This window comes from Ambystoma mexicanum, chromosome 12, assembly GCF_040938575.1.
Source record: "Ambystoma mexicanum isolate Mex_15411 chromosome 12, UKY_AmexF1_1, whole genome shotgun sequence".
Taxonomy (NCBI): domain Eukaryota; kingdom Metazoa; phylum Chordata; class Amphibia; order Caudata; family Ambystomatidae; genus Ambystoma; species Ambystoma mexicanum.
Window position 1 is genome coordinate 1,186,971,978 of NC_090936.1, and position 15,855 is coordinate 1,186,987,832.

Sequence of the window (15,855 nt, forward strand, 5' to 3'; positions counted from 1 at the left end):
TATCTGTACTGTTGTATACCTCTGTAAAGCGCTCTGTTGTGTATCTGTACTGTTGTATACCTCTGTAAAGCGCTCTGTTGTGTATCTGTACTGTTGTATACCTCTGTAAAGCGCTCTGTTGTGTATCTGTACTGTTGTATGCCTCTGTAAAGTGCTCTGTTGTGTATCTTTACTGTTGTATACCTCTGTAAAGCGCTCCAATATGGATCTGTATTGTTGTATACCTCTGTAAAGCGCTCCGATATGTTGTATTGGTGTATACCTCTGTAAAGCGCTCTGTTGTGTATCTGTACTGTTTTATACCTCTGTAAAGCGCTCCGATATGCATCTGTATTTTGTATATCTCTGTAAATCGCCCCGTTGTGTATATATACTGTTGTATACCTCTGTAAAGCGCTCTGCTGTGTAGCTGTGTTGTTGTATACCTCTATAAAGCACTCCGTTATGCATCTGTAATTTTGTATACCTCTGTATAGCGCTCTGTTGTGTATATGTACTGTTGTATACCGCTGTAAATTGCTCCGTTGTGTATCTGTACTGTTGTATACCTCTGTAAAGCGCTCTGCTGTGTAGCTGTACTGTTGTATACCTCTGTAAAGGGCTCTGTAGTGTATCTTTTCGGTTGTATACCTCTGTAAAGCGCTCTGCTGTGTATCTGTACTGTTGTATACGTCTGTAAAGCTCTCTGCTGTGTATCTGTACTGTTGTATACCTCTGTAAAGTACTCTGTTGTGTATCTGTTCGGTTGTATGCCTCTGTAAAACGCTCCATTTGGCATCTGTACTGTTGTATAGCTCTGTAAAGGGCTCCATTGCTTCTCACAGCTAGGTCCGCCGTCAATAAATACCATGTTATTATTATAATTGCCTGTGGTAACTCAAAGAAATTCATAGCTAAACTGTTGTGGTTCCAAAAGAAAGTCGGGCGTACATACGGACTCAATGATTCTGAACCGGCTGGCTGAGGGTAGTTGCCCATAGTCCTAGTCTGCCTAAAAAGAGAAGTTTGAAATTTCGAAGACATTTCCGACTGGGAACGTGGCATAATTTTGGTTTACTTTAAAGTTCTCTGGGTACATTGACAGTTGAACCTCTGACAGACACCTATCAAGACTATTTTGGACCAATATTTGGGATGGTAAAGAGCGAATACTATAATAATAATAATAATAATTTGGCATTTATATAGCGCTACGAACCCTCAGGTATCTGAGCGCTGCTTATTATTACCCACGGTGTGTGGTGCTCATTTATCGACCTCGGAAGGATGAAACGCTGAGTTTGGCGCTGCCGGGATTCGAACCTGCATTCGCAGGCTCTGCACTGATGTCAAAGCGAGCGCTTTACTCGCTGTGCCACTTGACCGGCTGTGGCTGGTCAGAACAGATGCATTTGGTTGAACAGATGCATTTTCTAGAAGCTTTTGTTGCATGTAATGTCACAGATGGCATAACACACGCTTGGAAGACAAAACAATCTAAGGGTTTTAATTTAATATTCAGGGTCCAAAGCCCTACCTTTCTCTTAACACGTGGGGTCCCTCCCTAAGTCAGGGGTCCATAGCCCTGCATTAGTACTACAGATCCATAACCCCTACTGTTTGATAACATACCTACACAAATGGTGGTTTTCCCTTATAGTCAACCAGCCAACTCCCTCAGAGGCTTTCTAACTTTCCCTACTCTCGCTGGTGTTCATGATCTAATGGGAGGAATTTGGGAAGGTGCTTCTCAGCCGCCCGATACCCTTTTCTTGATTCCACTCATGACCCACATTAACCATACCCTTCTAGTGAACCTGCTCGTCCCCATCTCCTCCCACCCGCTCCCTGTCCTTCAGATGTGGCACACCTCCTGATTCCCCTTCCTTCACCGACTAGATGTTACCCACCTCCTTCTCCCACTCGATTCCCCTCCTCCTACACTTCTACTCTCCGCCTACTACCACTACTACTCAGTGCTGAATTTGTAAGAAAAGACGTGCCACTGCCACATATTTTCTTGCAGGGGGGCAGGGGCAGCTCCCAGTCTACTGTTGACACCACCCATTATAGCTCCATACCGTGGCACACGGCTGCTCCATACTGTGTCAACATGTTTGGGGTTAAAGCGCCGACTCCCACTGGATCATTGAGGGTGACGTTGGTTACCAGACATTTGTTCGAAAAAAAAGGTCGACAGGACAAATGGTCGATTTTTTTTTTTTTTTATTTTCACTTTTTTCTTTTTTTTGGGGGGGGTCCCCCTAACCCCCTTTTTTTTCCTAAAAAAACCTTTTTTCCCCCTAAACGAAAAACTAAAAAATATATAAATAAAAAAAAAATTGGACCATTTGGTTTTCGACCAAATGGTGTCGACCATTTGTCCTGTCTGTCACACCTCGGCGCTGTTCCACACTACGACCCCATGCTTCATACTTACCTCAGGGCCGACAGCGGAAAAGGACTCCTGGCAAAACTATTGCGCTTTGCCGTTCTGTTCGGCATTCTGCAGCGCCATTCTTGATGAAGTGGAGAATGCCCTGGAGGCTAGCGACTACTGCACCAGCCAGACGGTTTCAAACTATGATTCCCATGAAACCTAAGGGAATTCGTAGTCCATAACATCACGTGTGCCTCCCCTCACTTGGCTCCACCTCCTCATTGATTTAAGCAGCTGCAGCCCGGAGGACGCTGCTTCTGTTTGAAAGTTACAGCCGGCGCTTAAGTTCCGTCTTCATCGCCTTGTTTCTGAAGCTCCTCTTTACAGTTTCCAGTCTGCTCAACGGAATTCTGTTTCCTTCTCCTTCATTCCGTTTTCCCGTGCACCGAACCCTCTTTTGAACAAAGGACTGCCTGTCTGCCGTTTATAGCCTTCTTGCTCGCCCGTGTACCGACTTGAGTATTGATGTAAGGACTGCCTGCCTGCTGATTCTATTACCTGCTGGCTCGTCTGTGTACCGAATTGGAAAACTGCCCAACGGACTGCCTTAGCACTTTTTTCTCAAAGTTCTAAGTCTTTGTTTTTTGTGCGCCTTCTCCACGCACCCTACCCTCACCTGCACTCCTCCTCTCGCTTGTTCTGGAATCTTTCCATTTGGCTCCACTGTTAAAGGACGTTTGCTGTTACGGATTCTACCTGGTTCCGCCCTATAAGTGCACTTTGGGGACACCTTGCAGTTGTGCACCCACCCGGATCTAGTGCGTCCCTCATTCCGCCCGGGACTAGCTACCCAACTAACATTCCCCGTTTATTATTTTGCACGGTCGTTGTGTTCTGCATCCTGGAGTACAAGGGAACTTTGACTTCCTAGGGTAAGACTTTCAGTGTCTTTTCTCTTTGTTACTTACACTTCATCCATCCTCATTGAGGGGTGAGGGCAGGAGCCCCCCAGCCCAGCAGAGGATCCAACCCAGCAGAGGATCCAGGCTCAGAGCGTGCTGCATGGAGCAGGGCCTGCCTGACCCTGTCCCCATACGGTGCCTGACTCGCCCATGCCGGGCGCTGTGCGTCGCGAAATCGAGGCTGAATCTCGTTTTCATCATGTGGATCCGCCGGCCAGTCCGAAGGCCATACAAAGGCCTGTTCCTGCGCCCCAGGTCCCCCCACTTCATCCATCCTCATTGAGGGGTGAGGGCAGGAGCCTCCCCCCCCCCCAGCCCAGCAGAGGATCCAGCCCAGCAGAGGATCCAACCCAGCAGAGGATCCAGGCTCAGAGCGTGCTGCACGGAGCAGGGCCTGCCTGACCCTGTCCCCATACGGTCCCTGACTCGCCCATGCCGGGCGCTGTGCGGCGCGAAATCGAGGCTGAACCTCGTTTTCATCACGTGGATCCGCCGGCAGGCGGAATCGCCGGCCAGTCCGAAGGCCATACAAAGGCCTGTTCCTGCGCCTGTTCGGAGCACTGTGGGCCTGGGCCACAGATGCTGCCCCTTAGTTCTGGCAAGTGAAGGCTCCGGAACACTCGCTACCCCGTCTGCAGAACTATCCTGGGCCTCCGTTATATGCTTTATCGACTAACGAGGCGTCACTGATGAGCCAATGCTTTCAAGCATCCATATACCCACCTGGCCATGTGAGTAAACCAGCACGTTGCTATACCCAACACTTTATGCCCATTGTGCCAGTGTATTAGATGGATGGTCATCCAGTTCGTACAACACAGTCTTGACAACCACACTGTCTTAAGTGCTATAGCGTCCCACGGGGACTCTGAATTTAGGCGTTCCAGCTATAGATTGCAGCCTACCTGGCCTTGGTTGCTAAGACGCACAATATATCAATCTTCTACACCGTTTCCTTTTTGCTGCCTCGCTCTGCACTCGCCCGTTTACTCCGGTGGCAAGTGCTGGTCTATCTATAGAGCCTAATACCTGTTTGGCTCATGAATGCTAACTGACCTCATTTTTCTGTGTTGTGCTTTATGGTCAATAGCAGACCACATTTAGACTGTGTTGTGCCTTATGGTCAATAGCAGACCACATTTAGACTGTGTTGTGCCTTATGGTCAATAGCAGACCACATTTAGACTGTGTTGTGCCTTATGGTCAATAGCAGACCACATTTAGACTGTTGTGCCTTATGGTCAATAGCAGACCACACTCGGACTGTGTTGTGCCTTATGGTCACTAGCAGACCACATTTAGACTGTGCTGTGCCTTATGGTCACTAGCAGACCACACTCGGACTGTGTTGTGCCTTATGGTCACTAGTAGACCACATTTAGACTGTTGTGCCTTACAGTCACTGCTTTAGTCACTGCAGCTGCCCAACCATTATATGACAATTGTACTCAGAACTAGTCCTCCGCACACACTGCTCACGGCTGCACACCTCTCTCAAACCATACTGTGATGCAATGCAGATACACACAGACCACTAGAATTGTGTCGTACGCTATGGTCGCTTACAGACCACTAGAATTGTGTCGTACCCTATGGTCGCTAACAGACCACTAGAATTGTGTCGTACCCTATGGTCGCTAACAGACCACCAGAACTGAGTTGTGCCCTATGGTCGCTAACAGACCCTTTGATGTATGCATTCTAGTCAATGTCAGGAATTGTCACACCTAGGTGCCCTCTGATGTATGCATTTTAGTCAATGTCAGGAATTGTCACACCTAGGTGCCCTCTGATGTATGCATTTTAGTCAATGTCAGGAATTGTCACACCTAGGAGCCCCCTGATGTATGCATTTTAGTCAATGTCAGGAATTGTCACATCTAGGTGCCCCTGTTGTATGCTCCAACCTCACAACTAGTTGTATCCAATCTAGATACTATAGTGCACAGGCTGTACCTGACCGATTCTACCCGACTCTAACCAGCCACCATCTATCTTAGTCTGGCCTGCTCCCCACTAGCGCCACTAGACTCCACCGCTATCCACAGACCATGATCTTCTGGCTAGCCCTAACCATGTTCCCTTTCTGCTTAATACAGGACAATGTACCTTGTAGCAACAATAGCTACATAGCCCACCAGGATGGCCTGGCTAAACTAGGGTGCCCCAGACACCACCCCATCCCTTGCCCCACTCCGTTCCTACCCTCCACACCCCCTTTCCCCTCCACTTACCACCACCCTCTCACCTCCACATCCATCGTCATCCATGGCCTACCTACCAACAGCCACCACAGTCCCATTACTAAGTCTAACCAAACCAAAATGACCACCAAACCTCCCGCCCGCTTTAAGCCGCCCGGGCCACCCCCCCTCCCTTATTCCCAACATCACAGCCCGTAATGACAGATTAGGCTCCAGGCTCCCCACCACTATTTCTAAAACCAACTCCAAACCTTACACCAATACTAATCCAAAGCACATTGCACCAAACAAGCCCACACTTCCCCCACTTAAAGGCGCCCTACTCAACGTCAGATCCCTGGCTGCCCACCCCACAGAAATTGCAGACATCATCCTTACCAATGACCTTGACTTCTTAGCCCTAACAGAAACTTGGCTTCATGAGGCGTCCAGACCCTATTTATCGCTAGCCATCCCAGACAAATACACTATCTTCAGAGCGGACAGACCAAACGCCAGAGGTGGAGGCGTAGCAATAATTTCCAAATCCGCCCTAGGCCTTAGACCAACCGACACAGTCGCATTCACATCCTGCGAGTTACTCACAACCAAACTACAAACCTCCCCCACAGCCACGATAACCATCCACCTCATATATAGACCCCCAGGTTCCCCTGGGACCTTCGAAGAAGACATCACATCCCTCATCACCGAAATTTCCAAACCAACAGCACAAATCATGATCCTCGGAGACTTCAACCTCGGCTACCAAGACCCAAACGATGCACACGCTGCATCCATAGCCAATGTCCTAACCGATCACGGTCTCACTCAACTCATTGTACTCCCGACCCACCAAAAAGGCAGAACCCTTGATTGGGTAGCAACCCACAATTGCAACACAAGCTGCAAAGACCCCCAACCTCTGGCATGGACCGATCACCACATGATCCCCCTTGAGGTTAACACCAATCAGGTACTGCCCAATAAGCACCCCATGGCACCAGCATGCCCCTCCAGGAATAAACGCAACATCACTGCTGAAGCCCTACTACCACTGGTCTTACCTACCCTCAATGCTCTCCCAGCTAACGCTGACTTAAACCTGCTGATCGACACCTTCAATGATTCCATGGCCAGAGCAATGGACACCGTTGCCCCCTTGAAAATACGCAAAGCTAAACCCAAAGCTCATCTGAACTCGTGGTACACCCCTGAGCTCAAACTACTTAGGAAAGAGAAAGCTAAGGCTCACCACACCTGGAAGACTAACCCCACTGCGGAAAACAAATCCAACCTCACTAACTTATCCTCACTTTACAAAAGCGAGATAATCCGGAACAAAAAAGATACATACAACACCAGGATCACTCAGGCAGGATCCTCCACTAAAGAATTATTCAAAATTCTGAAGGAACTAGAAAACCCTATTTCGCCCCCGAAAACCTGCCTGAAAGACAAATCCTGGTGCACCAACATCCAGAACGCCCTCAACAATAAAATTTTAGGACTCCAAACTAAAATCGAAAACAAACGGCAACAACTCTTCAACAATAATGTCACCAACCTTAGCCTACCCACACCTAACACTAGCGCAGGCTTTTCGTTCAAAAAAGTCACCATCCCGGAAGTTCAAAAAATCATCACCTCCCTGAAACCCTCTAACTGTAAAGGAGACAGCTGCCCGGCTCAGATCATAAAAGATGCAGCCAGAGAGCTCTCCCCCTTCATCACCAAACTCATCAACCTATCCTTCACCAATAGCTCTATCCCCAGCAACTTAAAACAATCATGGGTTCGACCTCTCCTGAAAAAACAATCCCTCGACCCGGCCACACCCACAAACTACAGGCCCATCACCACAGTCCCCTTCCTACTGGAAATCGTGGACAGAGTCGCCTACATCCAAATTCAGGAATACCTAGAATCCAACCAACTGCTAGGAATACGTCAATCTGGCTTCAGACCTCAACACGGAACTGAAACCGCCCTTGTTGATCTCAAAAGCCAGATTGATGAAATTAAAGACAAAGGCAATGCCGCAATCCTACTCCTCCTAGACCTCTCAGCGGCCTTTGACCTGGTCAGCCATGAGGTCCTCTGTAATCACCTTGCCACCGCAGCCCACTTCTCCTCCCCTGCCATCACATGGATACAATCCTTCCTGGCAAAAAGAACCATACGAGTCTTTTCCACTACAGCTGCAGCAGACCCCATCCCCATCACATGCGGGGTCCCACAAGGTTCCTGTGTATCCCCCACTTTGTACAACATATTTACAAAGCCTCTATTTGACCAACTGGACCATCTGGGTGTCACCTACACAAACTACGCAGATGACACCCAGATACTCCTCACTATCTCTGGTAATTACCAAGAAGACTCCGCCCGGATCAACAAAATATTCTCCATCATTCAGGCATGGATGGCCTCCCATGGTCTCTGCCTGAATGATGAGAAGACAGAGCTCCTAATCGTCGGCTCCCCCAACACTCTAACCAAACTTGACCCTAGCTATAACAACATCACCATCGATGGTCATTCCATTCCCATAGCCAAAAGCGTAAAAACCCTTGGCTTCTATCTAGATGCCAACACCAACCTTAGCAAACACACTAATATGACCGCCTCAGCCGCTGCCTATACCGGCAAGTTCATTAGGGCCAGCAGACCCTTCCTATCACCCAACAGCTGCCTCACCCTTGCCAGGGCCCTAATACAATCCAAACTGGATTACTGTAACAGCCTGTACCTAGGCGCTAATCAATCCGTACTCAACAAACTGCAGGTAATACAAAATAACGCCTTGCGCGCAGCCCTCAACATTCCCAGACAAGAGCATATCTTTGCTACCAGGAAAGCCTGCAAATGGCTATCCATACGCCAAAAAATTGATCTAAAAACCCTCTGCCTCACGTACAAAGCCCTCAATCACCTAGCACCACCTTATCTAGCTAATAAACTCACCCTGAAACCTGCCACCAGATTCACCAGATCCTCCAACACTCTCTGCCTACTAGTGCCCAGGTTCCACCTAAAAAGAGCTGGAGGGGTAAGCTTCACAGTGCTTGCCCCCCAACTCTGGAACTCCCTACCGCTGAACATCAAAACTGTCGAATCCTTCCAGATCTTTAGGAAGCAGGTCATCAGCTGGCTGCTAAACAAAGAATAACACCACTAACTCTAGACCCGTGCGGATACTGGCTTAGACACTGTATTTATTCTGAAAATTGTATATTGTACGTACTGCATATGTTCTGTTTATTGACCACTGTATATATATGTATATATTATAAACCTGTACGAAGTATGCAACACACAGATACTTCTCAACTCTGTAACCAAATTCTTAAGCGCCCTTCTACCTCTGGGTTTGGAGCGCCATACAAATAAAATAAACAAACAAACAAACACTACTCAGGATAGTTTCTAATTCCTTGTCTATAATTTCAGGGGATATCAAGGCATTGTGGTTTTAGAATCCAGGGACTGGGTTGTTCAGGTACTATTCGGTCTTATTTCCACCTATTGGTAGTTGCTGTTATTCCAAGTGATTAACCGTGTGTTGTTTCTTGCAGCTGGGTCCGTGGCGGCGTGTTTCTCCCCGCTCTTTCGGGTGATCGGTCCCTCTGTCTGGCACACCTATCAGCAGTGGGTCATATCATCAGAAAGGTATATTTTCCCTCATAGAGAGGAGGCTCGGGTGGAGGCTCCAACCCGAGCTCTTCAATCAACGCACAGTCTCGCTGGGCAGGCCTCCTGTCTTGTCTACTCCCGTTCGGTGAGTAACACTGACAACCTTTTTTTTTCGACGAAATGTCCGGACACCGGTGAACGTCAACATAACATATCAGTCGTGTTTTGAAATAAAATACATGTTTAAGTGTTTCTTTAAAACACCTCATCATTAAGATTTTGCTCTAATCCTATTGGTGTCAAGTGGAGTATGTTAACCATCTCGCCACAGGAACAAATAGCATAAGTGGTTTCCTCCCATGGTAAATTGATGGACGAATGTTGGCAAAATCATTACTGAATGGTTGAGTTGCCCGTCAGACACTGCAGCAAGATCGTCTTGCATAGGTTGGTGATCATGACTGGCTCTCCTGTTCCATATGGGTCTTTTCTCTGACTTTGCCCCTGTGTTGGGCTGTTGGCTGGTGACTGTCCTGTCAACCCACACTGCTGGTTATTACACCAGAGAACATGCAGCAATGTCAAGCAGGCTGAGTGAAGCAGTGTGTGGACATGGCCAGCACCAGTGCTCAGGATCGTCACCTTGCATCTCATTGATTCCCCTGAAAATTGATTAATAATCCTGCCCGGCGAACCTGGGTCATCAGGTTTGCGGATTACAATGAGCCAGCCCAGGATGCCGAGACCCTTGCCAGTGCCAGGATGCCGAGACCCTGGCAAGTGCACACGGCTGCTGATTGTGTTACTATGACTGACAGCGAAAATGATAAAGTTGCCAAAACACCACAACAATCAAGCTGGGCTGAAAAACAAGTACAGAGGCTCAGAAATAAGTGCCGGGGCTGAGCCCTGGTAAGCCCCCCCCCCCACAAATAAAGATACTGCCACTACTACTCTCCTTCCTCTTGGCTTCCTCTTGGCTACTCAAGCACTCTTTGGCCACTCTGTAGCACACACTTCACATACTCCCTACACTAACCCACCTACTCATATGCCACACAAACACCCACAGTCACACTGCAGACCCTCCTTAACTCTTTCTCCAATACCACACTCGCTTAACCCCCGGCCACACTTGCTCTTCCCAAAGCCCCGAGCAGTGAGGTCTTTGTTTTCGATGAAAAGGGCATAGTGTATTATATTTAGTTTATTTGTATTGCGCTTTCGCCAAAGCGCTGATCAGAATAATAAGAGGGAACCGGTACAATTAACAAGGGTAATACCTTCCAGGCAGTAATGGCAGCAGAAACATACAATCAGTTATTGGCTAGAGCAGATGAAGGGTGTGTTTTCAGACTGGTTTGCAAGATACGCAGAGAAGAAGTGGTACGGCTCGGCAGAGGAAGAGAGCCCCACTGCTCAGGGCCAAGCAAGGCAAAACAACGAAAATGGAAAGAGGCACAAGGGGGTTTAGGGACAGAAAGAAGGAACATGTTCTGGGAGCGTAACACATAGGAAGCGGAGTAGAGTAATAGATATTAGGGGGAGAGACTGTGGATACATTTGAAGACAATAGCAAGAAAATGAAAGACGAGACTTAAAAAGGAAGGAGAGATATAGACAGCAAAGGAGAAGAAATGGAGGAACGAGGTTGGTGAGAGAAGTTGAAAAGATGAGTTATATACAGAACAGAGAGGGGCAAGATGAGAAGAGCTGAACAATAGTCGATACGAGAGAAGACCAAACAGGAAAGAAGAGGCTTGGCAGCATGGAAAGAGAGGTAGGACAGGCATGGCGAATATTAAATGGAGCATAACGGCAAGGGCGAGCAGTGGAAGAAATGTGGCAGGAGAACGAGAGAGAGGGGTGCAAGAGAACACTTAGGTGGCATGCTGATGGGGGAAAAAGAAAGCGAGGAGGGGGGAAGAGAGCAGGGAGGGGAGAAGAGAGTGGGGAGGGGGAAGAGAGCGGGGAGGAGGGAAGAAGGGGAAGAATCGAGGTAGCAGGAAAGATATGAACCTCGATTTTTGAGGGGTTGAGGTGCAGGAATTGGGACAATATCCAACGCTGAACAGCTGACAGACCGCTAGGAACAATTGAGTGTAATGTGTCAGAAAAGGAGGTGAAGGAGACAAATATTTGGGTGTCATCAGCGTAAAGATGAAAAAAGCTTATGAGAGGAGATGAACGCAGAGAGTGGGAGAGTGTAAAGCGAGAAAACAGGAGGACCTAGGACAGACCCTTCAGGGGCCCCATAAAGAAGGGGACAGGGAGGAAAGGTGTGACCAGCCCAGGTGATGGAATGAGTGTGGTGAGAGAGATAGGAGTGAAAACACTCAAGAACAGACCTTGAAAACCCTAGGGACGAGAAGGTAGAAAGAAGAAGTATCGAATGCTGCAGAAATGCCTTGCTGCAGTAACAGTTATACTTTTAAACTACTTAATAATGAACGAAAAAAGAGATATTTTGCAAATGTTATTATGAAAGATGTGTCTTTCTTTTTTGGATGCCACCATCATCAATCGCTTGTGTTGGGCGATACCTCATTAGCCCCCGATATTTTAGTTCGAGGGTCACTTGAACAAAACAAGGCCTTGCAGGTTTCCAGGCTGGTTTGACCCTTATCTACAGAGATCAGCTATAATTATAAATATTGGCCAATATGAGCTATTCCAATCCCGAGGTGCTGACCCAGTCCTGTTTTTTCTTTTATTCTGCCACTTGTAGTTCTGCTTTTGCCATTGTAACACTTGTTCCAGAATGCAAAGAAAAAAACCAGGACTGGATCTGCAGCTAAAGATTGAAATGGATCAAGTTGGCAACTCTGTAAATAGCAGCTCTAAATCCTAACAGTGCTGGCCCAGTTTTGAATCATTTAACACTAAAAAATAAATTAGCACCACTCGGTTGGATTACACAAATATGTTGAGATCCAAGAAACAACTGAGTTTTTGGCGTGTGCTATACAAATTGAAACTTGTATAAATATTATAGCTGATTGAGCCATTATCTAAAATATCTATTTATTTTTTATTTTTCTTACTTCGCTTCCTTAATGGGAGCAGATGTCAAATGATGTGTATGGTATTTCGATTATGTCAGATCTTTGTATAGGATTGGAAATTAAAATAAACACTCAATTCGGCCCTTCAATGCCCGGCGTTGTGGATGTAGGGGCAACGCCCACCCAAAATCTGTGAATGCCCACTCAGTAGCAGTTAATGTCACTGCGTGGTGGGCCCAACTGCATCAGCTGCAGGCCCCACTGGTTAGACAATCGTGGTTACGGAGGTCGCATCAGAGCACGGGTTCCGTGTGCTGCGCCTTACCTGCGTGATTGGATTCACCACCACGTGCGTGCACTTGGCCTCGTACTCCGGAAGCGGCTGCTCTTCCTGCTCCAGGAACTCTACGGTGTCCCACTCGTACTCCAGCTCGGCCTGCCGTCGCTTCCAGAACTCCAGGAAGAGTGTGACTGGCGAGACGGAGAGAAAACAAGAGAGAGAGAGGCCGAGCGCCATTTTAACAGCTCGTCCGAATACTTTTGGAAGAAGTTGCTAGATTTACTCTATCACAGTTACACATATCATAAAGTAGTGAAAAGTGTTTTGGGAAATAGCATTTCTGTTTCAAATTCACCAAGACACCACTGCAGAGATGATCTACTCTTTACAGGGCCACCCTTGGAAGAGTGAAATTAAAATAACATTGCAAAAAAATAACAATTTGCCTCCATAGCCTGGATGGAAGTTCAATGAAATGTGTATAAAATTGTGTCCACATCTGTTTGTACACCAAGACGTTTAACACTGGCGAATGTTGCCTTCAAACTGCTTTTTCCAAATGAGGACTTTTAGGAAAAAGTGCTCTAAAATTCCTCATCAATTGCTAAATGTTTGCTGTACAAGTAAATCTTATTCTAGGTCGGTGAGCATTATGCTTTAACTTCTTTATTACTGCTCTCACAGCATTCCAACTTCATAACATTTTAAACCTTCTTAAAACTTGAACACACACTTTTGTTTCCTCCGAGCTCCTCTGGAGGCTCAAACACAAAGGGGGTAGTAGAGTTTTAATCCCAGGGTAAAATGTCTCAAGAAACTACCAATCCCCATAATCCTTTGACCTTGAGTAGTTCTGGACTGCCCCTTCTCTCCAATCAGGCTCTGGCTTCACCTATAAGTAAGTCTCCTGGCAAGCCCTACTCCTCTTTCTTTGTTGCTGCTTTCACAGATAAGTGGATTTTCTGTCATGTTTAAAATATATAACGTATTTTGCTTACACACAGAGATTTTGTATAGATAATACACTAGAACAGTGGTATTTACACACGTGCGTTGAATATTTGAGCATTTAGTAAATGTTTATAGGGATTTAGAGAATCTGTAACGCTGCACTCGCGTTACTCTTACCAAGCGTTCATATATACTGATGAGGCTTTGTTAATATAAAATGTTTCGCTTTGGTTCGTTTCCTCACTTTAGGGAATAGAGTCTGAGCTGCAGACGAGCGCACCCGCTTGAGGCAGCCGGCCCCGCCTCCCCATGCTAACAGCGAGTGGGGCTTTAAGACCCAGCGGGAGCATGGAAAGCTCCGTAACAGCTCGCCTACACACTTCACGGGACGCTAGGAACCCGCATGGACACTTTTGACAGCAGTCACGTCAAGCACTGCGCCTCAGTGAATGAAGCACCACAGTGAGTGCACATTACCCTGACTGCGTAGGACGAAAAAGGTTGCGATTATAAAAAGAAAATTACAAAAAAAAGAAGAGGATTAAAGCACATAGCTCGCTGGCCAGACACTTGGTGCGCATATTTGACAGCTGAGGTTTCCCTAGCAGCTTGTGTGATCGAGCATTGAAATATGGCACATTATCAGGAGCCCCGAGGGTCACAAAGCACCTCCCCTGAGTGGAGCTCAAAGGAATGGGTGGAGGAGCCCACAGGAGAGGAAGAAGACCTCTCCCTCAGCTTTAAAAGGGTGTTAGGTGACTCATTGTCACAGGCAGTGTCAGAAGGGGTACTACCCTTGACACAAAGACTGGACCAGCTGGAAGCCATGCTTAATAAGCAAAAGGCAGAGAAGCAGAAGTGCAGGAAGAGGAGGGCGCTCAGCCCCTGCGAAGGAAACTCAGCTCAACACCTCGAGCCAGGGGTTGATCAACAGGGCTGTAAAAAGACTCAGAAGAGGACCTCCTCTTTGATGCCCCCGAGCCACACGGGTGGGGTAGACCTGGGACCCCCAGAGCAGGTCGACCCTGTCAGCAGGCTGAAGAAAGCCTTCTTACTGATGGTGACCGTGCCAGGCTCTCAAACCCCTACCCCAGGGCTGAACAATGAAGGGGAAGAAGAGGATGACGGTTACTCACCGGACGACGAAGGTGGGGAGGAAGAGGAAACTCCTCAGAAACCCAACGTCTCCAAACAGCCTCTAGATGAAGATGAGGAGGGTCTAGCCGACATGTTCGACCCAGATGCAATAAGGCATCCTAGATCCACTGAATGGATGCAATCGCCCAGAGTGGCGCAGTACATGACACAACTTACGAGACAGTCATTGGACAGAGAAGTCTGGTCCAAAATGAGGACTGTGTGTCCTAGGCCTGAATTGCCCAGAGCAAAGTGACCGACACCCCAGACCTAGATCCGAAGATGGGGACCTTTGTCACCAAAGCATCAAAGGACATTAGGAAAGGGGCGGAGCGAGCAGGGCGAGGATGTCAGGATAAGCTTTTAGATCTCACAGAGCCGTTCGCAAAAATGATGGACCTGGCCGAGAGAGCCATGGATACAGGCAAACTAGTAGATTCTTGAGCCCTAAGCAGCTGGGCCCGACGAGCAGTCTGTCTTCTGGGCAACGCAAATTGCGCTCTTTCATCAGAGAAAAGGAGAGGAGTGCTGTTGAAAATAGACAGCAAGCTCAGTGACCTAGCCTCGTACGAGGCGGGAGAGGGCACGAAAGTCTTATTGTTTGGAGATGCTTTCGCCAAGGAAATGGTGCAATTCATCTGAACATATTCCGCCCTGGAGAAGGCGCAAAGCTCCATCCGAAGAATATTCCCTGGGCGGATTTTCCCAGGGACCGGACGGCAGAGGGGTCAGGCGTCCGGTTGGTTCGGCGCACATAAAAGACCCAAGGACCCAGAGCGCAGTACTGGGAAAGCCATCAACAAGATAGCTTCTTCCCGGCCAGAGCCCGTTTCCCCAGGAATCGTAGGGGGAGAGGAGCCTAGTCAACAAAATACACCAGGTGGTGAGTACTCTGAAGGCGTTGATCCAAAGAGTGGGGGGCAGGATGCTTTTGTTTTTGCATGCATGGCGCGAGTTATACAGCGACGCATGGGTACTCCAAGCAATTTCAAGCATGCAACTAGAATTCGAAACCAGCGGCAATGTTCATGGCCCAAGAGGAGCAAGCGCTACTCTTCAGCGCGTTACGCAGTCTAGCAGACAAAGGAGCGATAGAGCAGGAAGACCAGGGCTTCCTCAGCAACATGTTCCTAGCTAGCCGGGGAGAGAAGACCGGTAATAAACTTGATGAGCCTGAATGAATGGAATATGTACTGGCACTTCAAGATGGAGGGGATACACCTTCTGGGAGACCTACTCAGAACGGGGGGACTGGCTCGCTCGATTAGACCTCAAAGATGCGCATTTTACCATCCCGATAGTGGTAGAGCATCGGAGATACCTCTGTTTTCGGTGGGGTGCA

The 15,855-nt window shown here is 47.8% G+C and overlaps 1 protein-coding gene across 4 annotated transcripts in view; it reads right to left on the reverse strand.

Annotated features, from left to right (window-relative positions):
* The window catches only part of ANO6 (anoctamin 6), a 413,050-nt gene that overhangs the window by 32,105 nt on the left and 365,090 nt on the right, over positions 1–15,855 (reverse strand). For all 4 annotated transcript variants that reach the window (XM_069629839.1, XM_069629841.1, XM_069629840.1 and 1 more), the window contains one exon: positions 12,471–12,616. In XM_069629839.1, coding sequence (XP_069485940.1) covers positions 12,471–12,616 — 146 coding nt within the window. The remainder of the gene's footprint in view (positions 1–12,470; positions 12,617–15,855) is intronic.